This window comes from Apiospora marii (assembly GCF_038362585.1).
Source record: "Apiospora marii strain CBS 49790 chromosome Unknown utg000004l_segment0_segment1, whole genome shotgun sequence".
Lineage (NCBI taxonomy): Eukaryota > Fungi > Ascomycota > Sordariomycetes > Amphisphaeriales > Apiosporaceae > Apiospora > Apiospora marii.
This window is the reverse complement of record NW_027117376.1, coordinates 2726971-2748780: the sequence shown is the minus strand read 5'-3', so window position 1 is coordinate 2748780 and position 21810 is coordinate 2726971. Positions and strand designations below refer to the sequence as shown.

The 21810-nt window shown below is 56.4% G+C and overlaps 7 protein-coding genes across 7 annotated transcripts; 5 read left to right on the top strand and 2 right to left on the bottom strand.

The window, feature by feature from the left end:
- Positions 1–226: 226 nt before the first annotated feature.
- Positions 227–2237, top strand: PG985_007859 (uncharacterized protein; the record flags this gene model as incomplete). The annotated part of the gene is given in 2 exon segments (XM_066827627.1): positions 227–1632; positions 1646–2237. 2 exon segments carry the CDS (start codon positions 227–229, stop codon positions 2235–2237), a joined length of 1998 nt encoding a protein of 665 aa, XP_066685302.1.
- An 800-nt stretch (positions 2238–3037) lies between these two features.
- Positions 3038–3898, top strand: PG985_007858 (uncharacterized protein; the record flags this gene model as incomplete). The annotated part of the gene is made up of 1 exon (XM_066827626.1): positions 3038–3898. One exon carries the CDS (start codon positions 3038–3040, stop codon positions 3896–3898), a length of 861 nt encoding a protein of 286 aa, XP_066685301.1.
- A 563-nt stretch (positions 3899–4461) lies between these two features.
- On the bottom strand, positions 4462–7279 carry PG985_007857 (uncharacterized protein; the record flags this gene model as incomplete). Its single annotated transcript, XM_066827625.1, has 3 exons — positions 4462–5477; positions 6101–6350; positions 7250–7279. The coding sequence occupies 3 exons, from the start codon at positions 7277–7279 to the stop codon at positions 4462–4464; spliced, it is 1296 nt and encodes a 431-aa protein (XP_066685300.1).
- Positions 7280–9869: 2590 nt separating this feature from the next.
- On the bottom strand, positions 9870–11168 carry PG985_007856 (ankyrin; the record flags this gene model as incomplete). The annotated part of the gene is made up of 3 exons (XM_066827624.1): positions 9870–10440; positions 10518–10589; positions 11158–11168. The coding sequence occupies 3 exons, from the start codon at positions 11166–11168 to the stop codon at positions 9870–9872; spliced, it is 654 nt and encodes a 217-aa protein (XP_066685299.1).
- A 704-nt stretch (positions 11169–11872) lies between these two features.
- On the top strand, positions 11873–13879 carry PG985_007855 (uncharacterized protein; the record flags this gene model as incomplete). Its single annotated transcript, XM_066827623.1, has 1 exon — positions 11873–13879. The coding sequence occupies one exon, from the start codon at positions 11873–11875 to the stop codon at positions 13877–13879; it is 2007 nt and encodes a 668-aa protein (XP_066685298.1).
- Positions 13880–17529: 3650 nt separating this feature from the next.
- On the top strand, positions 17530–19599 carry PG985_007854 (uncharacterized protein; the record flags this gene model as incomplete). The annotated part of the gene is made up of 2 exons (XM_066827622.1): positions 17530–18412; positions 18488–19599. 2 exons carry the CDS (start codon positions 17530–17532, stop codon positions 19597–19599), a joined length of 1995 nt encoding a protein of 664 aa, XP_066685297.1.
- A 1403-nt stretch (positions 19600–21002) lies between these two features.
- Positions 21003–21288, top strand: PG985_007853 (uncharacterized protein; the record flags this gene model as incomplete). The annotated part of the gene is made up of 2 exons (XM_066827621.1): positions 21003–21090; positions 21155–21288. The coding sequence occupies 2 exons, from the start codon at positions 21003–21005 to the stop codon at positions 21286–21288; spliced, it is 222 nt and encodes a 73-aa protein (XP_066685296.1).
- Between the last annotated feature and the right edge of the window lie 522 nt (positions 21289–21810).

Here is a 21810-nt window from a genome sequence, read left to right as displayed (position 1 = left end):
GCCTGAAGAAGCAACCGCCTGCCTTTTCTCAACTACCCCGCTTGCCCAAAGGGGCGAATTCACTGGCCTGTCTCTAGCCTGCCTGCTCCATCAAACCATGCCCAAGCTTTGGTGATGTGATTTAAAGCCGCTGGAAACCCCATCCCGCGGAACACCAAATTCAACGGCACACGCAGACTAAACTGCAAGTGCACCCTCTTTACTAGGAGTTTGATCGAGGCCCAACATGTTCAAGAAGAGGCCCGAGATCAAGAACCTGTCGCCCTTGCGGTCGTCGGACCGCCGCAAGCTGGCCGACCAGATCATCAAGGACTACGACATCCCTGTCCCCTCTTCGTCGGAGCCCGCGCCGGCCGCCTCAGAAGACGCTGCCGCCGCCGCTTCGTCATCGTCACAACCAGCGGCGACATTATCATCACTGCGCAACTCGCTCCTGCCAGACTCCACCTCGAGTGCCCGTTTCACCACCACGTCGGGCCCCAACCAGACGCTGCTGATCGGCACCATTTACGTCGGATCTCATCCGGGCCAAGATGAGCAGCGGATTCTCTGGTTCCAGGTGGGCAAGGCGCCCAAGATGATCCCCACGGTCTACACGCTGTGGCAGAACCCGGGCATCGTGCCGCTGCTGCACACGCCCGATTTCGTCGTCGAGCAGAAGCTGACGCACGGCTCCGACCTCATGATCCCGGGCTTGGTGGCCCGGTCCCGGTCGGGTGGGATTGGCTGGGACGCGCGGGCCAAGAAGGGCGCCGTCGTCGCCGTCGCGGGATTAAGGAAGGACACGGTGCCCATGTGGGTGGGGACCTGCGACGTCGACGTCTCGCGGCTCGGCAACGATCTGCGCGGCCAGAAGGGAGTGGCCGTCAAGGGGCTGCATTGGGCGGGCGACGAGGTTTGGAGCTGGAGACCGCTGGGGAGCGGCGGGAGGGAGGCGCCCGAGGGGCCCCTGGAGGGATGGCCGGGACTTGCGGAAGACATGACGAGCGCTGTCAAGGATATGAAACTGGAGGATGACGAGGACGAGGACGAAGAGGGCGGCGGTGGAGGCGTGACATTGAAGGACCCGCAGCAGTCCCAGCCCCAGTCGCGGGGGAAGGAGACGAGCGACTTGGCCGAGGTGGTCGACGTCCCGGAGCCGACGACCAAGGAAGTCGACGACGCCTTTGTCCAGGCCTTCCTGTTCGCGCTGCACAAGGCCAAGGCGGACCACTCGCCGCCCCACTACGGCTTCGACTTCCCCATCCTGGCGTCGTACCTCATCTCCAGCATGATCCATCCCTACCTGCGGCACCAGAACGACCCCCACTACAACATCAAGAAGACGTCGTGGAAGAACGCCAAGAAGTTCATCAAGCACCTCGACAAGCTGCGCCTGCTCAAGTCCAAGGACCGCAGCGGCGGGGAGACGGTCATTCTCGACATCGACTTTGACGATGCCCAGGTGGCCAACTTCCGGCCCTACGCTCTGCCCAAGCCCAAGCCGAATACCGGAGCAGGAGCAGCAGCAGGAGAAGGGCCCGGCGAGTCCTCGACTTCTTCCTCCTCTACTTCGGACCCGTCCGTCGGACAAAAAATCAACATCCAGATCCTGTACCGCGTCTCGTCCAAGCTGGTGCCCACCCTGCTGCCGTCCAAGACGGAGTTCCACACGGGGGGCCCAGATCGCCGCCGCCGTCAAGGCGTACATTGAGCGGAATTCCGAACTCACCGGTGGCCAAGGGGCCTCGAGCATCAAGCTCGACCCCTTCCTCGCCAACAACGTCCTGGGCTCCAACCCGACGCCCGACGACCAGCGGGCCATTGCCGCGGGTCGCATCATGCGGGGCGCCCTCCAGCGTCGCGTCGTCGACGACTCCCACCTCTGCCAGCCATTTTACCTGATGGTCCGGGGCGACAACACCAGCGAAACCCAACAGCAGCAGCAGAAGCCCAAATCGGGACCGCCGCCGCAGATCCACCTGACGATCGAGAAGCGGACGGGCACCAAGGTGGTCACCAAGATCACCAACCTGGAACCCTTCTTCATCGACCCCAACCTCGTGGCGCCCGAGCTGCAGAAGAAGTGCGCGGGGTCGGCCAGCGTGGGCCAGCTGACGGGCGGGCGGCCCGGGCTGTTGGAGGTGGTGGTCCAGGGCGACCAGCGCAAGGTCGTCGTGGGCGACGTGCTGGCGCGGCGGGGGGTGGATGCGCGGTGGGTGGAGGTCGTGGACAAGACCAAGGGGAAGAAGAAATAGAAATAGTGAAGGGTGACAATTAAAACAGGGGTGTAGATACAATCTGTAGACGGAAAGGGGCTGAGTCTACTGGGCTCCTTGGTATTGATTTGGCTTCCTGGCAGTGTGACAATTTGGAATCACACATAACTATTAGAGTCCATTGGATGTCACGATCTTGGAATCATGTAAGCTGCTCACCGTGGTCATGACTCCGTCGCTGAAGATAATCAGCTACTCTTGCCAATATGTGATGTTTATCTAGAAGTAACTTGAGGCGATACGCTGCTACTTAGGCGCCGTTTGTAGAAATAGTCGAGCATAGGGTATTGCACATATGACATAATGATGGCACAGTGTTGTATGAAGCAAACTCAATGTGACTATTTCCCCAGGGAAGGCGCTGACTCAAGATGGATACAGACAATACATTCCGGATGGGAGACGAGCACGTAGTAGAGTCACTAACAAATGGCTTGACCACTCTGTATGAGTAATATGTAACATTTGGGGCAATGCGCCATCCAAGCGCAAACAGATTTCCCCTGTAGGTGAATGGCACGGCACGTTACATCATATGGTATAGTAGGAAACTAGAGGCTTGTATGGGCAGGTCAAACATCAAGAAGCATTTTAAGGTAACCCCTATACTCTCCCACCCACATCCTTGTATCACGTTTTACCTTTTCCCCCAACTAGTTTGATATCCAGGGTCGATTTGCCCGATAGACACATCCGCTACACATACTTTGCAGGAAACACAAGGAGGGACCCTGGTCTCGCCCTTGTCTCATCAAGTAGTACGAAAGATAGATTACAGAATGTCTGTCCTCTTGGAAGTTATGGCTGTGGCCCTTGTGCTCCTGCTGCACTGCGTCTGGCGCAAGCTCCGAGAGGCGTCGACGTGCAAAGTCGAACGAGACGAGAGGCCGCCAAACGCGCACCATGTCCTCCCACAAGGAGAAGACGATGACGACGTGCAGTCGGCACTAATACGGCTGTTCAACGACGACGGCGCCGGTCAGTGGCCACCCAAGGTCAACCACAACCTCAAAGACTGGCCACCGCTCTTGCGACCCTACCAGGATATCTATGCCTCCATGTCGCCCCTGTTCGCGACGGCCGCGGCCTCGATGGACGACGCATGGAACACGAAGCGCCGCGCCGACTTCCGGGGCCGCATGCAGGCGCTGCTGAACAGCCGCGTCGACATGCCGGGCGTGGAAGCGACCCTCCAAGCTGCAGCAGCTGGCGACTGGGAGGACAAGACGACGACAAGCAGCTCCTCCCAGGAATTCATGCTGCTGACAAAAGAGGCCTGCAACGGCTTCTACGCATGCATCGCGTGTTCGCGCCACGCCTACCGCTGGGCGACGAACCCGGTGGTGCGGGTAGCGCAGGAGGAGAAGGAGGTCCGCCTGCCCCTCGAACTGGAGATGCCCTGGCGCTACCTGCAGCGGCGGTACGGCGTCACGGGCCCCAGCGGCAACATCATGGCCAACGTCATTTGCAACCTCGACTTCGGACACGGGCACGACCGCCTCGTGTATTTGGTCAACGAGGGGATGCCGGCGGTTGTTCTGCAGACGGAGCTGCAAGGGGCGCACCTCTTCTACGATGCCGAGGCCATGGTAAGAAACAATCCCCTCTCCTTCTCCCTCTCCCTCTTCGTACTTAGCTGACAATATCGAGGCGGTTCCGATCTACCACGCCATCGCCGACGCCATCGTCAGCTTTGAAAAGACAAGAGACTGGAACAAACGGTCTAGGACTGGCTGCCTGGCCAAAGTCAGGGGTATCTATCATACGAAGAGGGACAGAACTGAAGTGAAGTGCAACCTCAGAGCTGGAAATTGTCGAGGAGTTCGAGTGGTTTTCGCAGCTTGAGACATTGTTGTTGCCACAATAATATTCAGGGTCCGACAGGCTACGGATGTCATCACAGGCATGAAAAGACAGTTACAAGACAAGGCAGCTTGATTGATGATGAGACTATCTAGTAATCCTCATACTGGCTCCCAAGGATAGTGTTTTTGGTGTTTCGTGTTTCCCATACGCCGGAGTTGAGAGGAGACAAGTCTAAAATACAATCATGAAAGCCATCGCGTCCAAAGCTAATACCATACTCCGTACTCCGTCATAACCATGACCGTGAACCATGCAGCCGTAACCATAAACTTAATGTAACCATGAACGTAACCGTAACCATGAACCATAAATGTATCCGTAGGAGTATCCGTGAAGCTTAGGTGTTGGTGACCCAGATCCAGACGACGGGCTTCTCGCCCGTGCGACCCGAGCGCGTGTGGTCCCAGCCGAGCTCCTTGAGGGTGAGGGCCATCTTGTCCTTGTCGTCGCCCGTAAAGGTCATGCCCTTGTACCAGTTGCCGTTGCCGCCGGGGTTGACCTCGGTGATGCGGTTCTTCTTGCTCTCGGCGTTGGTGGCGCCGAAGCCCTTCATGATGTCGCCGAGGGTGGTGTTGGTGGGGACGTGGTAGGCGCCAAAGTGCATCGACATGCCGGCGGCCAGGCGCCAGGGGGGCTCCTTGGACTTGATGACGTGCAGCTTGGTGTGCTGCTGGGGGAAGTAGTAGTTGTAGCCGGGCTCGCAGCCGACGCCGCCCGTCGAGTTCTGGAAGTTGAGGGCGGCGCTGTCGGCCGTCACGACGGGGTGCGGGTGCAGGAAGCGCGGGTCGTGCTGCTGCTCCTGGAAGGCGGGCACCGGGTGCTGAAACCCGTTCTGCGGCATGGTGTAGACGGGGCCCTGGGCGAAGGACTGGCCGGGCATGGGCTGCGGGTAGCTGTACATGGGAATACTGTTGGCGGGGTTATATCCAGGGGGCAGCGAGTAGAAGCCGTTGTTGTTGGGGGCAGCACCGCCACCGTTGGCGTTGCCAGAGTCCCAGCCGGCGCGCGGGTTCCAGCCACCAGACATGGTGAGAGCGTTGCTGTTGTTGTTTCTGGGTGGGAATTGGGGATACTGCGGGTCGAAGTTGAAGGTGAAACTGTTCAGGGCCAGGGGTCTCTGAGGATGCTGCTGGCGGCCAAGAGCTGAATAGGGTCTCTGAGCTGGAGCCTGAACTGGAGTATTGACAACAGCTAGGTGTCTGGGGTTGGGGAAGATGATGGTGCCGTTGTTGTTGTTGGGGTCAGGGGCACTGAAGGTGTCCGGGTCGATGATGTTGGCGTGGTGGGCACGCAGGCTGCTGAAGCTGTTGTGGAGTCTGTTATGCGAGGGAGAGAAGTTGGTGTTGTCTGGGTCTTGAGGGGCTGATTAGCAAAGATCTTGCAGTTTAGATATACTGGGCTGGGATGTCTTGATGTTTGATGCAGGAGCGAAGAAAAGAAGTTGAGGTTGGAGGGGGAGAGGGTGGGAATTTATACACGCCCAGGGCCTTGTGACGATTTAATTTGGACAACAGCATTGCATCGCATGAGTCGTCCAGTGAGTCGCCCGAGGTATTACACGACTCATCATAATGGTGAACGTAGGGGAGCCAGCATGCCCCCTTTGTTCAACAGCACTTGTGGCCACAATGACAAGGAGCGACAAAATCCAAGCCATGACTGCAAAGTTGATGGTTCACAGGAACTGGCCAAGTGTTCCATTTCCAGCGATGCAGTGTCAAATATTGCAATCCGCTTTTGGGTAGATGTGCAGGGGAGGAGGATGGTAAAGATATGAGTTCGGCGTATAAGGCGTCTGATCCCAATGATTCCGTCTGAAATATTGTGCAGAGGGTCCAAGGGTTGCGACAGAATAAGATGCGATGGAATATAAGATACGACGGAATGGGAGATGCGACGGAAGCAACAAGGCGGAATAGGGGATGGAACGGAGTATAGGACAGGACTCCAAAGATGCGACGGAAGACACCACTTACCAGAACCAAACAGGTGTTCAGCGGCACGGTTGTAGTTGAGCTGCGAGCCGATCAGGATCTCGGTGTGCCAGAGCTCGTTGTCGTCGGCGTCGTAGAAGGAGGCACAGAGGAAGGCAGCCCAGGTGCGAGTCCGGCGGATATAGCCGAAGCACTGGGCGATGACGAGGCTGGTAGCGGGATAGGGCAGCTCAATGGTAACACCGCCGTTGTCTTCGGCGTTGTTTACCGGCTGGGGAGCGGAGGATGCCACCTTGAAGAGTGTGAGCGTCTGTTGACTAGTTCCAACGACTAGCCACAGACAAAGCGAGGGGGTAAAGGGGTTGTCGAGGTGAGGTTTGGCAAACACAATAGTATTGGTGGGCAGGTAGGTTGTGGGGAAGCAATTGAAGAGAGGATGACTGACCTAGCGAAGAAGGGGCCGGGAAGATGTTAGCAGGTGGTGAGTTGAGGAAGTTTTGGTGTAAGAAAGCTGGCTTGGTAGGCGTATATAAATAGGTTCATGGGGTAGGGTCACATAGCGTTCAATACGTACCATTCAATGCGTACCGTTCAATACGTATAAGGCACGGCAATGGTGAGTCGTGTATGCGTACCGTTCAATACGTGCCGTTCAGTACGTACCGTTCAATGCGTATAAGGCAAGGCAATAGTGAGATGGTTGAATCACTGCCCTGATAAAGGGGTCGGCGAATGTCAGCAGGTGGACAAAGTTTGATGGAGTCGGCGTATATCAAGAGCGTAACGGGTGAGAGCCACGCACCGGAGAATACGTATAAGGCAAGGCAACGGTAGGTTGTGTATGAGTGATGTTGACAAGTTTGTCTGGATCACCGGCCTGAAAAGGGGGTCGGCGAAGGTCAGCAGGTGGACAACAGAGGATATTGGTGCAGGGGGTCCAGTGAAGATTGGCGTGAATCAAGTGTGTGTCAAGGGGTAGAGGCGAGAAACATACCGGAAGTATGAAAGCGCTGAGTAGCAGTAGGCTAGACAGGCTATTGCAGCACAGAGTATTGCTGGTGTCGCAGGAGTATTGCGTTGTGTGTGGGAGATGCGGACAGCTTGGAGTGTCGTCGAAGTGGTGGTTGTAAGAAAAATGGTGAAGGACAGGACTGGGATTCGACGACTAATCGGAGGGTAACCTGTATTCACCTGCGAGGTATTAGTCGGGGGCGTGTACATCGTGAGTCGCCAAAATCATTGAATATAAGGCCCAGCAGTTGGGTTCGCCGAAGTACCTGCGGTACGGCGACAAAGGGGAAGTTTTGTGCCCTATTCTGGACAGGACAGTGAATAGATGGGACGACATGGCAGAACCAGCCAGGAGCACTATCATGGTGAGTCACTGCAACTGATCCCATTGAATACAGCCCCAACAGTGAATACAGGCCAGTGATGGAGTGCAATCCTGTTACAATGGACACTCCTAACATCATTGAATAGATGAACAAGGGCAATGAGGACGAAGGGCGACTCGCAGCAAGTGAGGGGCGAGCGCAGACGAGCAAGAATCGGGAGGGACATGCATGCATCAGGATTTTACAGGCAGTGAATATCAACAAATAGAGATCATCCGAGGGATACATGTAACAGGCCAGCCAAAAGGATACATACATCAGGCAAGGACAATGAAAACAGCCACTCGTTGGAGATAGATACAAGGCAATGAAGCAATACGCATGGGGGTACGGAACTCACAGTGCGATAGCAGGTATCAAGGTCGAGTGACAGGTTTGCTGGAAGTAGCTCCGAGGGAGGCAAGGTCAGAACTGCCAGAATCAGCATTCGAAGGCAGCGATATCGTATATCGGCAAGGCTCCGGATGAAGATCTAGCTGCTGGGTTGCTGCTATATCGCCGATCCGGATGGAAGTCCGTGCAAAGCTATATCGTTGCCTTGCACCAGCTGAAGCTGATGACACGGAGGGGGGTAGACAAACCTGGAACCGAATCGGTGGTGGAAAGACACAGCGTCCCCGTTCCAGCGGCGGGAGACGGCAACAAGGTGCTGTGGTGTTTGCTGAGGGGGTTGAGGTTCACGATGATCGTGCAAGACAGTGTGTGTCCCTTGATAGATCAATGAAACCACTGTTGCAGTCTTGGACACGTTGGTAGGGAGAGAGAGGATCTGGGGGAGTGACGTGGGAATGTCGAAGACTAAAATTTGCGGCTGAGGGTTGCTGATGGCTCGACAGTTTGCGTGCACGTATTGGCAATGATCAAGACAGGGAGTATGGCGAGGGTCGACGGCTCTGCTTGGGGATGCACCGGGAACGTGAAGACCAGGTCGAGAATGTTGCAGGTCTTCAGGACAAATTCTTTTTTTGTCTGTCCGAGCAGGCAAGAGTGTGTTGTGGTCAAAACCCATTCACCCTTCGCGTGCAGCCAAGCAGGGCTTGGAGAAAGGGGGCCCATGGCTGGTGGATGATGCAGGATAAGTCACGGTGAGCACATCAGACGGTCAGGCAGACCCAAAGCAACCCACACAAAAGGAATCTTGCCAAAAAGCGCGACTGAGTGCAAGTAGCCATGATGACAGGAAGGGCTGCTGGATCAAACTTCTGATCTGGACAACTACTGCTTGGTGGTCTGCTGGTTCAAGGCGCGGGACCTGTTGGGAGTTGTGGCATATTGGCTGGAACTTTTGGTGATTGAGTAGGCCGCGAGGTTGGTACTCATGTGACTGATATTGGAAAGTGGGATGCCTTAGGCAGAGCATAGCAGCGCCAAAACATCAAATCGTATTGAAAGCAGTCATGTATTACTCGAGGGTTGGTGTCAGAGTTCGTATTGACTGTGATCAAGTGGCTTTCCCTTCATCGCTGGCCTGGTGCACAAAACATGCACTCTGTACATTGTCACTAACTTCTCATGTCAATGGACAGCAACGGGTAGGCGCACTTTATTGGGAGACTGTATGCCTGCGGGAGAGAACGTGCATGAACAGGTACTTGTATTGGGATGCTGCATTGAGCTCATCGCTACTAGAGGCCGGACGGAATCGACAACATCTTGCCCATGACACGGCTCTATCTATGGACATCACGAGGACCTGGCTTCTTCCACGGCGACAACTCTTTTGGCAGACTGAAATCGCTGAAATGCTCAATTACCTGTTGTATCAAACTGCAATCCGAGCAAAGCATCTCGGGTCAACGACATCAATGCGACACTTCCAAGGTACCTCCATTCGCCAGACAATGCCACTACTATGAAAGATGCCCAAGGCCAATAGGTCCTTTGTTGGTGGCAAGACCGAGTATTGAACGAACCTGGAACACTGCCTTGTCGAATCGCATCTCAAGTCCTCGCATATATTTGCGATCATCCAACGGCAACTGACCCGATACTCGAGCGCGACCAAGGAAACATTTCGGTGCTCTTGGGCAAAGAGTCACTGGTTAAACGAGCCCGTGCCCATACCATGGTGTTTCCAGGCAATCGCTGCCACCTCCGCATGACAAGCTAGGTAAAGTGATCATCTCGAAGACCACAGCGGCATAATGCTGTGGTGACTGTTGCCGGCTAGGCACAAGTTGATAACTGCTGTTCAAGATTTGAGCCTCCCAATCTGGCTCCCCCCCACCCAATTGCCATCGATCTGCGCATGGCAGCATCGGGTTCAAGTTTGGCTCTGGTTACTTGGCACCAGGTGAGGTCTTGGGCTAAATTCCGTCTGATCGTAGCATGTGGCTGTTGGCTGGCATGTCCCATTGGAGCTGCAGCTCCATCTTCAATAATGAAATCAATCAACAGTCGATTCGCGCGCGAAATCATGATCCGTCCATGCTGTCTGAAGTGACCATACGAACCGCCGCCCTCCGGGGATCCGAAGCCCTGGACAAGTCCGACGCATCGCTCCGGGCACGCCGCCTCTTCTCGGCATCGACCATGAGGCTCTTGAGGTAGACCTCGGCCTGGACGGTGGCGCTGTAGGCGACGGCGGACCAGCTCCAGACGTTGCGCTTCTCGGGGTCGGCCCCGGCCGCCAGGAGGGTGCGCAGGACCAGGAAGTTGCCGTTGCTGCTGGCAAAGTGCAGCGCCGTGTTGCCGTCCGCGTCGGCCGACTGCACCGCCGACTGGGCGCCCCCGGGGGCGTACGTCAGCAGGATCTGGACCGCCGTGTCGTGCCCGCCCAAGCTGGCCTCCATGATGGCGTCGCGGCCCCGGACGTCCTGGCGCGCAATGGAGACTGGGTCGTGCTCGCACAGGAAGTGGACGACTTCGGAGTGGCCGGCGGCGGCGGCGAGCATGAGGGCGGTCTGGTGGTCCTCGTTGAGGGCGGGGGTGGCGTCCTCGTGGCCGAGGCCGACGAGGACCTTGCAGATCTGCAGGTGGCCCAGGCTGGCGGCCAGGTGCAGGTTCGAGTTGGAGAGGCCGAGGGGGAGGTGTCGGGGTTGTGGAGCAGCTGGGGGTGCGACTTGAGGATGCGCTGGACGAGGAGGGCGTCGTTGGCGCACACGGCGCGGCGGAGGCGCTGGGACGGCTCGATCCTGCGAGAGGGCGGCAGATGGGTTAGCGGAGGCACAGAAGTGGAAGTGGAAGAGGGGGAGAGGAAGAGCAAGAGGAAGAAGGAGAGGCAGTAAGAGGAAGGAAGCACGGCAAAGCGAGCGAGGGCACGAGTCAGTCGAGGGGCCGCTCTGTCACTCACATGTTGCTTCAGCCTGACGATCGTTTTTGGGGTAGTTCGTGGGATGCTGTTTGCGGCAATTGAGCGGGGCTTGTTGACTTGAAGCTGGGGAGGCTGCTGTGGTCCTGCCTTGCGCGGGGTATTTAATCAAGAAGAAGACGAGGTAGAATTGGACAAGGGAACGACGACTGTTGACGATGCAATGGAATGCTTCACGCCGCTGACATCAGGGAAATGGGAATGCTTATCGACAAGAGGCAGCAAGGCCGTGCTGAAGTTCCAAGCCCGGTACCATTTGAGCTGCAACTGCACTAATGGTGGGCAGTGGGCAGTAGTGGGGTTGGAGGGGCCGTCCACTGTCCACTAACGTTGGTAATTTGGTGGGGTAGCTTGGGGATCGCTGAAGCACAGCAACCTGTTGGAGAACGGACATTGGGTCCATGATATTTGGTGATATTTGGTGACTTTTGATGAGGACATGTATTGACCCGTATGCCCGAATTGATATTTGCTTCATCTTGATTTGTTCTCGGCTTCAAATAGAAGACCTGCACTTTGTTATACTCTGGCCATCTGACGAGGATACCCTTGAGCCCTTCTGACGAGCATTGCCTCCCATCCACCATCTGCATTACTGGGGTCAACCCACTGTGGTTGGTCCCAGCCTAGGTACGACCTGCCAGTCTTGGGTCCAGGTTGATACACAGGTTAGACCCTCCCAGGAGTTATTGTGGTGGGCAGTGCTTCCACTCTTCCCGTCCAGAAAAGGCTATCAAGAAGCTACTGTACACGATTACGACTTGGCAATAGGTAGTAGATGTCGAAATCCCGAGCGGCGGGAACGCTATTATGGTGTCTGCAGGAGGGCGGCATTGAACCCTGGTAGGCGCATGGCCCTCGTCTTGGTGGTGGGTGGGTAAGAAGATCCAAGTACAGGTACTAGCAGCCTCCCGAAATCCAAGCGGCATCCAGCGGCAGAAAACCATCGTTCATGAACTGTGTACAAGCATGATCAATCACATGAGATCATGAAGAGATCCATATCAACGAGATACTTGTATCGCATATAAAATACGTCGACCTTGTCATTGACTGAAGGCAGTACAATTTGGTCATTTGTTGATTCCCCGTAAACCACCACCACGGATGATTCCAACTCGAGTCCCTCATTTGCGCACTTTTGCGATCCGGTGCAGATGCCGGCCCGGACCCCGGCCTAATGGCGTGACCTTGACGCCTCTCATTAACAGCCGTTGTGCTTCTTCTTCTTCTTCCTCTTCCTCTTCTTCTTCTTCTGCCGTTCCCCCTCCCTCTGCTGCCTCTTCGCCCCGCAAGAACCTCCTTCTTAAAACAGAGCTGGAAGCCGTCACCCCCACGGCCAAGGCCCTGGCTGCCACAGGGACGTGGAAACACTACAATGCTGGACCTGCTGCCAAGGCCAATGCTGAGGAGGATGAGGTGGAGAAGCTTCCGCCTCAGCCGAACGACATGAGGGTGAAACGGTCCCGGGCTGCCTTCCGAAAGGCCCCCAAGGGCGACAAGACCAGGGTCAATATCGTGAGCGAGGAGCTCTGCGATGACATCCTGACCTACATCGGCCCCTCGCTGGACCGGCACAAGGGCTGCGACATCCTCGACCTCTACCCCGGGGCCGGCCTCTGGAGCCGCAAGCTCAACGACTACCTGCAGCCGCGCTCGCACATCCTGCTGGAGCCGGATGCCGGCTTCTACACGCCCTTTCTGCAGCCGCTGCTGGACCGGCCGGGCACGGTGCTGACGGCCAAGTCGGGCATGATCTGGAAGGACCTGAACTCGGTGCTGACGCCCGAGTTCCTGCCGCACCAGACGCCGGCGCCGCAGTCGCACCGCAACGACACGCTGCTGGTGACGGTCAACCTCTCGTTCCACCCGCGCAAGCGCTTCATGGGGTTCGAGTCGATCGCGCGGCTGGTGCAGCACCAGTTTCTCGACGCCATCCGCAGCGGCCAGATGTTCCACCGCTACGGCCAGGTCCGCATGCTGCTGTGGACCCGCCGCGACGACAAGGGCAGCCTGCTGGCCCGCAGCATGCAGCGCCGCAAGCGCGGCGCCATCGACGCCGAGCTGCAGACCGAGTACCTGCACGAGGTCTGCGGCAAGCCGGGGCCGGACTCGGCCTGGTACGTCCGCGACGTCAACCTCGACCGCGCGAGCGCCCAGATGACGGCCCAGCGCATGCGCGAGAGCGGCCTCGTCATGCCGGAGCGCCGCACCCCGCAGGAGCACAAGGAGGCGCTGGCCGACCTGAAGGCGGGCAAGCTGGTGACGCCGGGGGGCCAGCCGCCCGTCTTCCTGCGGGCCTACCACGAGACGCTGGAGAAGCTGCACGAGGCCCACGAGTCGCAAGAGCTGGAGCGCGGCACCGACGATCACAGCATGATGCGCAAGTTGCACTGGCGCGAAAACTCCGACGTCGCCCGGTTCCAGGACATCTTCCAGCGCCAGCAGGCCTACGATGCCATCACGACGCTGCGGGCGCCGCCCAGGCCGAAACGGGGCCCGCGCAAGACCAAGGGTGTGCCGACCGAGGCGGAGATTCGGGCCATGGAGGTCGCGTGGGACGACGAGTTCAGCCGGCTGCCCAGGAGCAAGCAGCTCGACTACCTCAAGTGCTACGACAACATGCACCTGGTGCGCCAGAACCCGCCCGCCATGGCCTGGGACCGGCGCGCCTACGAGCCGCTCGTGGCCACGGCGCTCGACTTCTACCCCAACGTCGACTGCAGCCTGCTCGACATCCAGCCCCACACCCTGCACCCCCTGCTGCTCCAGATGGGGCCCGGCTCCAACCGGGCCGCCGACATCTTCGACCTGCTGACCCGCGCCCTCTTCATGTCGCCCGCCACCTCGCTGCGCAAGCTGCTCGACGGCATCTGGCCGGGGGCCGCCGACTGGGTCCTCCCGCGCTGCAAGAGCCTGCACGACCCGGACCTGGGCGGGAAGCCGGCCAAGTGCCAGCACGCCGGCATCGCGCCGCGGGCGCTCAACGACAGGCAGCTCATGGAGCTGCTCGAGGTCTGGATGCAGTGGCCGTTCCGGCCCGACTACCAGGAGCTCCTGGCGCGGTCCCAGGACGACAGCATCGGGGACGATCACGACACGGAAGATGGGTAGGGCACCTACCGCATGTTTTCGGTAGAGAAGAGAAAAGGGAAATGTGTAGGAACCGACCGCGTGGGTTTCGGCGGTAGAGGAGAGAGATGTGTAGGATGTTGTGTAGATATTTATTGAATGGTTCACGATGTACATACTCTAATCGATTGATATCCCTGATGCCAAGCAATAATACATGATGCTACTACATGGAATGACTGTATCGAGACTTGTACGACACGCCTTACCTGCTTTTTCCATTATCTCCAAAGGCTTGAATCCATGTATCAATGGGACGAATATCGTCAAGATCAGTACCTGTTTGTGGCCCGATACCAGAATCTGTCCAGACTTGGTCGTTTCGTCTTCTGATGCGTTGATAAAATATACTAATAAAATTGCGCGCCTCTTGTCGGGTGGCACCGCAGAGACAGTGGTACTACGTCACACTATACGCTGTGCGCCTGGGCACCGCATGACACTGCCGGTCCTGCAGGGTGTCACCATGCATGTCTCTGAGATGGGAAAGTGAGGGTCGCAGTGGTGCCGTTCAAAGAACAAATGTGCACTGGCTAGCGCGCATACAAAAGAACGGCCTCGTGTTTCATCTGGGCGCCGGTGGAGCAGTAGGGCTAGCCGAGCCACGTACTACCAACTACCACACCGGAAGGCTCATGTCTGGCGTGGCGGCGGTAGTAGTAGTATTTGGGGATGGAATGAAGCCCTGATGGTAGGTAGTTGACAAGTGGTTCTTCTGGTCCGAAAAGAACAAAACATCTGAGATGATTGCTGCCGATGTTCCATCGCCAAGGCCGCCCGGGAGCGGATTCTCAAACAGGCGACACGCAATCGGGCCTGAACGAGTCATCCGGACGCGGCTTCAGCAGACGGACACAGGCCTCGGTGATGCACAAATCATACGTTATGTTGAAGGAAGAAGCTGAGAGGAGCGCAGGTCTCGCCCAGTTGGGAGTCGCACAGTTAGCATCACCGGTAGTTGGCCCTACCTACAAGTGACGGGCAAATGGTTTGCTGCTGTTGCAATTGGGGTCTCATTCTCGAACGCGAGCTGGAGATGAAGGGGCAAGACAAAAGCAAACCTGTCAAACATCGATTGGCCGGTGTGGCGGTGTCGTTGGGAACCAGCCGCGGCATTTGCTTGGGCGATCGCAGTTTTAGGGCTGCGCGGATCCGAATCATATCGCCAATGATCCCAATTAGAGCCGATGGAATCTTCTGGGATAAACAAGGCCATGATCCATGTTTTCTAGAAGGCGGCTGGCATTCCTCGAGTCATGGCCGCCAAAAGTCTCTGGCCGTTACATAGATCCCGCCTGCAGAAGCGAGGCGCAGAAGGGTTGAGGTGCGTGGGCAAGGGATCCGGGGAGATACCAGCATGAATAATACCATTTAAGCAGCGGCGGCATCTTCCACTACTACTATTGAAAGATGAAAAAGGCCCATCGTGAGTATTCCGCCTACCGGTTCTTGGGGTTTGCCCAGACTTCTTGGGGATTGCCCAGATAGAGCCAGCCGCCTGGACCCAACCCGGCGGGAAGCTGGGAAGACGAAATCCCCCAAGAGATTGGATCTTCCTCCGCACTTTCCCCTTTCAGCCCACGGGGGCGGGGACGTTGGTGCGTACACTTGTCAGCTTCGCGCTCCGCTTCGTCGACGATTTCCAGCAATGAAAGACCGGCGACCGCCTATCAAGATTCAATGGGGAGATGGTTGAAATTGCGATGCGCCGGCGCACTTGGGAAAAACAAGGACGCGGTAATTGAGGGAAATACTTCAATGTTGTTCTACCTGTTGGCCGACTTTTCCATTTCAAGACAACATCAATTGTGTACCTATTATTGAAAGATTTGCTGGTACACGGTTTGAACGTTCGTCTCACATGCCAACGGGCAAACCGGCTGGCTGACTGACAGGTATGCAGGAAGGGGAGAGTTCTAAGACACACCAATGACGGGTGACTGAGGCTTGGGAGCGACACTTGCAACGGCCGATTACACATACATGTATGCAGAAGGTAAGCGGCAGGTATAGTAATAGTACAGAAAGTCTAGTAAGCAGCTCCCAAAAACGACGAGAATAGCACTATGATTGCGTACATAGATGGAGTACGGAGCAGCTGATGGAGTAGATGGGTTTCAATTCGATGTCGCATGCCATCCATCCATTGATCCAACGTGTTCCCCCACCTTAAAAAAGGCTTGGACGGAGAGTATCGTCAATGGCACTTTGGCGTCTGTCCATGGGAAGGACGGAGGAAAGCGTCGACCTTGCAAAGCTTAGCATATGTAGGCAGCTTACAGAGAGCTTGACGGCGATCCTATTTGATTAGAAGAGTAGCCTGAAGGGATGAGAGGCTACCTTACATAGGCAGGTTGCGTGTGCGGACAGCGACAAGGACGCGCACCCCAGCTGCCAAGCCATCAGTTAATCAAATTGATCGCCGCCGGTTGTGTCGATTCCATTCCTGGTGTCGTTTTACCCACCTGCGGTCCAGGAACAGGAACAGCCAGTAGCGGTACTTGTAGCACACCACTGACCGATTGATTGATTGATTGACCTGTCTCCTCCTTCTAGTCATTTAACCTTCTCACCCCAAGATCCCAAGAATCCCAGCGGCCGCCGTTTGGATCAGATCACTTAAGCACGCACACGAACCATTACGACATATCCAAGACACTCGACGATTCATCTACGCGAACAAAGAAAAAAAGGTACGACACGGCGATGCATTGATTACGATGCGGGTTGCTGCATTGGGCTGGTTGGCCGTGGACTGATCAATCAATTGAAACAGCTACAGCTTGCAGCCGACCCGTCCCGACCGGTTAGTTGTGTCAATCAGCTGTCCGTTCCAGTTAGTTGCTGCCGTACCACTATCTCTCCCTACCTAAATGCACACTAAACTGCACCACACCTTAACATTAAACCGCCTACCACACACACCCACACTCCTTTGACCTTGGGCACTTTTACTAAACTTGCGTCTTTCTTGCCGGCTTCCAGGTACAATTCGATTCTTCTAATCCCAATCTTGTTGTTCTTTTCATTCTGGTTCTAGTTCTGGTTCTGGTTCTTCTATTTCCCATCCTCGCCCACCCACTTTCCAACGACTGGCCCCCACCGACGACGCGCGCCCACCGAATTCAAGAAGACGCAACGCAAGACGCTCGGCCTCAAACCACTCCGACGCAATCCACGATCGATCGCGAACTACCCCCCCCAGCCTACTCTAGTCATTCCGCGCCCATTGCACAGCGCCATCTTCTCCGACCTGGTGGGTATTGCAGTACACCAAACCAGATTTGTGAGCGCTGCCTTTCGAACTTCGACCTCGACCTGGATCTGGCCTTGTTCCACGCACCTCTGCCGTCATTGCTTCGACCATCGTACCTTAGCAGCTAGACAGCTCCTCGTCAACTCTACAACTTTCGCATCCCCGGGGGATTTCTTGCGCCGTATATCTGGTTGGTTTGGGCAATTGTTGAAACGCAACTACGGGGAGCATCGTACCCTCCCATTCGAAAGGGCTCGGGTTCATCCCTTCGATTCCCTCGAACACATTTACTCTCCCTTCGCCAAGACGAAGAAGACCACACACGCACACAACCGACAAAGTGGCGGCCCTCAAAGGCTCCATACTCTGTCCCACGATGCGCTCCCCGGCGTTCCCCCCGCGGCGCCCATCCCACCTTGTGCGCTATCTGCTGCCGGGCGCCCTGCTCTGCTGTCTGCTGTACTACTATGCCTCCCAGCCCGTCGAGGTGCCCATGATATACGTCCTGCCCGGAAACAGCGCCATTCATGACAGCTTCTACACCCCGGCCGACGGCAGCAAGCCATCGTCACCCATCAGCGATGCCCAGCAGCTCGAGCAACCGCTAGAGCAACCCCTCGTCCAAGAAGAAAAGCCGCAAAAGCCGCAAACCCCTCCCACAGACACAAAGCCCGACGACGCCAACGCCGGCCATCCCATCGACTCTCTCATCAAGGTCGCCGAGACCCAATTCAACGAGGCCATGGCCAAAGAGTCGCACACGCTCGAGGAGGCCGCCAAGGCCTACCGCACACGCCGCGGTCGCCACCCTCCGCCCGGCTTCAAGGCCTGGTACGAGTTCGCCAAGAAGAAGGACGCCGTCATTGTCGAGGACTTCTGGGACCAGATCTACCACGACCTCAACCCCTTCTGGGGCCTGGATGCTAGGCGCATCCGGAAGGAGGCCTGGGACTACGAGATGACCATCAACATCCGCAACGGCAACGCCAGCGCCGAGAGCGACTGGTTCTGGACCACCATCTGGCTGTCCATGATCAAGACCATCGAGGAGTACCTGCCGGACATGGACATTGCGCTCAACGCCATGGACGAGCCGCGCTTGGTCGTGCCCTGGGAAGACATCAACCGCTACGTCCAGAAGGAGCAGGAAACGCGCGTCATGGTGCCCCCCAAGGATGTCGTGTCCGACTTCAAAACGCTGCCCAAGCCCGGCACCGATCGAAGACCCTCCACTCGTAACAAGAAGTGGGAGTCGACAGGTAAGAACCATGGCATTTGAGACGCTTATTTAGTCTTATACGAGGCCGGCAGGTGGCTAACTTTAAGCGACGCAGAACCCTATTGGCAGATCGCCCGCCGAGGCTGCCACCCCCAAAGCCCGGCTCGGCTTGCCGGCACCGTCCGAACCTTCGACAAAACGCCCGCCTTTGTGCCGGCCAATGCCGCCCCCCACCAGTACCGCGGCTACACGTCCAACTTCAGCTTGTCGACGGAATTCTGCCACCAGCCCGATCTCCAGGCACTCGAGGGCATCTTTATTAAACCCCTCTCTACCTCGGCGACCAAGGTGCTATTCCCCATGTTCGGCGGAAGTAAGCTGGCCGTTAACAACGAGATCCTGCTTCCGGCGCCCATGTACTGGAAGGAAGAAGAGCGCTTCACCGGCGACGGCTACCAGGGCGGCCCTTGGAGCGAGAAGATGGACGGCGTCATCTGGCGGGGCGTGGCGACGGGCGGCCGCAACAAGGAGAACAACTGGAAGAGCTTCCAGCGGCACCGGTTCGTCTCGATGAACAACGGCACCAAGCTCACGCGGGCCGAGGCCGAGGTGGAGCCGCCCATCAACTTCGCGATGCCGCTGCCCGAGTACAACCTGACGGCGCAGAAGGAGGCCAAGCTGGGCCAGTGGGTGCGGGAGTCGACCGACGTGGCCTTTACGGAGCTCATGTGCGACGACAAGCTCGAGCCCAACAAGGAATGGGGCCACTGCGTCTACACGGACCCCGAGTTCTCCATCGAGCTGGGCCAGCCGCTCTCGTACCAGTTCGACTTCAAGTACCTGCCCGACATTGACGGCAACAGCTTCTCGGGCCGCTACCTGGGCTTCCTGCGCAGCACGAGCCTGCCCATCAAGAGCACGCTGTTCCGCGAGTGGCACGACAGCCGGCTCTTCGCGTGGAAGCACTTTGTGCCCATGGACACGCGCTTCGGCGACTACTACGGCATCCTCGAGTACTTCATGGGCTACGACGGCGGCGAGAAGCACGGCAAGGTGCCGGGCCACGACGCCGAGGCCGAGAAGATTGCGTCGGCGGGCAAGAGCTGGGCCGAGAAGGTGCTGCGGAAGGAGGACATGCAGGTCTACGTGCTGCGCCTGCTGCTCGAGTACGCGCGCATCTCGGACGACCGCCGCGAGACGATGGGGTGGGTCGAGGACCTGTTATGAGACTCTTGAAGCATTAAAAAAAAAACAGATGCACAAACAACTGTTGATGCACGATACGACGCTACGATGCAACACACACAAACACACACACACGCAAGCCATGTATATACTCTTCTCGACTTGGGGGGACTGGGCGACGCCGGGACGCGCCTTTGACAGTTGTACATATTGCTATTGTAGTATAGGGGGGTATGCCAGACGGTTTGAGACTGGTGGCCCAGGAGGAAGGAAGCCAAGAGAGGAAAGGCGGAAGAGGACATGTTGGAGAGGATCTAGCTGGATGAAGCCCAAGTCATGAGCTTTGAATGTCGATTTGCGGCAGCTGCTGAGAGGCTGGATGCTACGGCTTGCTTGCTTGTTTACCCGTGATATCTAGCGGGCTGCAAGGAGTCCACCGACAGAGGATGTAGGAGGTGATGGCCCAAGAGGCATTGGAAGAATCCATATCTCCCATCTGACGGCGAGAGGGTGGGAAGAAGGGACAGGGCAGTTCGAGACTTTGCCCGATTGGGGGAGGAGATACCCATTTAGCAGACGAAACGGCGTCGGGGAGTTTTTGCGACTTTGCGACAAATATACCACACACAATTGATGGCATCGTGTTTCTTTTCTTATTGGTCGGCATTGGTCAGGTCCCAGCATTAACATAGCATTTGGAATTATACTGCGTTGCGAACTTAGGTATGAACCAGCTACATCTTGCTTGCTTGCATATCTGGACATCAGCGTTGATGGTCAACTCCTACTCTGTTCCTGCTCCCCGAGCATGTGATACAGCAATGCGCGCCACTATCGTCAGAGACATCATGATAAGTCAGCAATCTACTTTTAGATAGGTGCATATTGCTTTGTCTCGCTTTCTCGAACGACCCTGATTTTAGGGTGGCATTGATGATCGAATCAGGAGCCCGCAGTAAAAATCGTGTTACAGTGCCAGACCAAAGGCTTGGTCTCCGCTAGGAGAATATGACGTCAACTTCATTAGCGTCTAACGCTCAACGCTCCCCCCCCCCTGCCGCTGCCTGCCTCTTCTTTGCCGGGGCGGGAGACCAGAGAGAAAGCGCATGCTTGATGCTTAGGCTAGGCTAGAGGGGGGTTACTTGCAATGCTTACCTGCGACCAAAAAAAGCTTGGAAAACCGGGGGGAAGACAATGCAACGACTCAAGGGCGGCTGCTTATGACGTACGACCGTCTTTCTCGTATCGGGGGGTCTCGCTGTTTGCATGCAGGAAGAGGTAGGCTAGCAGTACCTAGCTTCGATCCGGTCTGTCTCGTCGGTGTGTATATAAGTCCCTGAATGCCCGCCATCTTGAATTGATGATAGATACTCCAATCAACACCATACCAATCAAACACGCTTCACACTCTACATACATATACCCACCAAACCAAACCAGCAAGCATGGATTTCATCAAGAAGGCATCTGGCAGCGGCAGCACCGGCACCAGCCAGCAGCAGGCCGCCCCTCAACAGGACTACGGTGACAAGGGTATGTACACTCTCCTCCTCTTTCTCCTACTTACCGGACCTATGTAAGCTAACACAACCACCAGCCGCCGGCTTCCTGGACAAGAAGTACAACGGCGGCAAGCTGGGCGAGGCCAAGCTGGAGAAGATCACCGACGGCCTGCGCACCGGCTACGAGAAGGCCACCGGCAACAAGGTCAACCCCAAGATCTCCAACTAGAGAGAGAGACTTCATCACGACATGACTCCGGAAGCAGCGAAGGGCGTTTATTTGGTATAGGGGAATATAACGATTCTCCCTCATGATTTTTCAATTGAGATACCTGCGTAGCTCATACAGCGCGCCATGATTAATACATCTGATACCACCCATTCTTTGGCCATCTACCTACGACTATAGTGTTCGTTGTAATATGCATGTTCCACTCATTGTCGTTAACTGGTCGTATTTGTGATGTCGGATTTTGATATTTGACGACAAGCACGTAGCAGCACGTCCCAGGTCTTTCTCTCAAACCCGGGGTTTCCTTTGTCATCACCACATTACAGCATAATCAGAAAATAGAAAAGAACAAAGAGCCCAGACCGACTAAACTCCCAACAAATGCATCTAAGATTTCCATGGCATCCAACGCTGTTTCTTGGATCCGTGGTCTTTTTGTCTTTCATCATATCGTACCGAGTAAAATCACCCATGTCGCAGGCTCTTTTCCCTCTCGCCTGACGGCCAACACGCAACAAC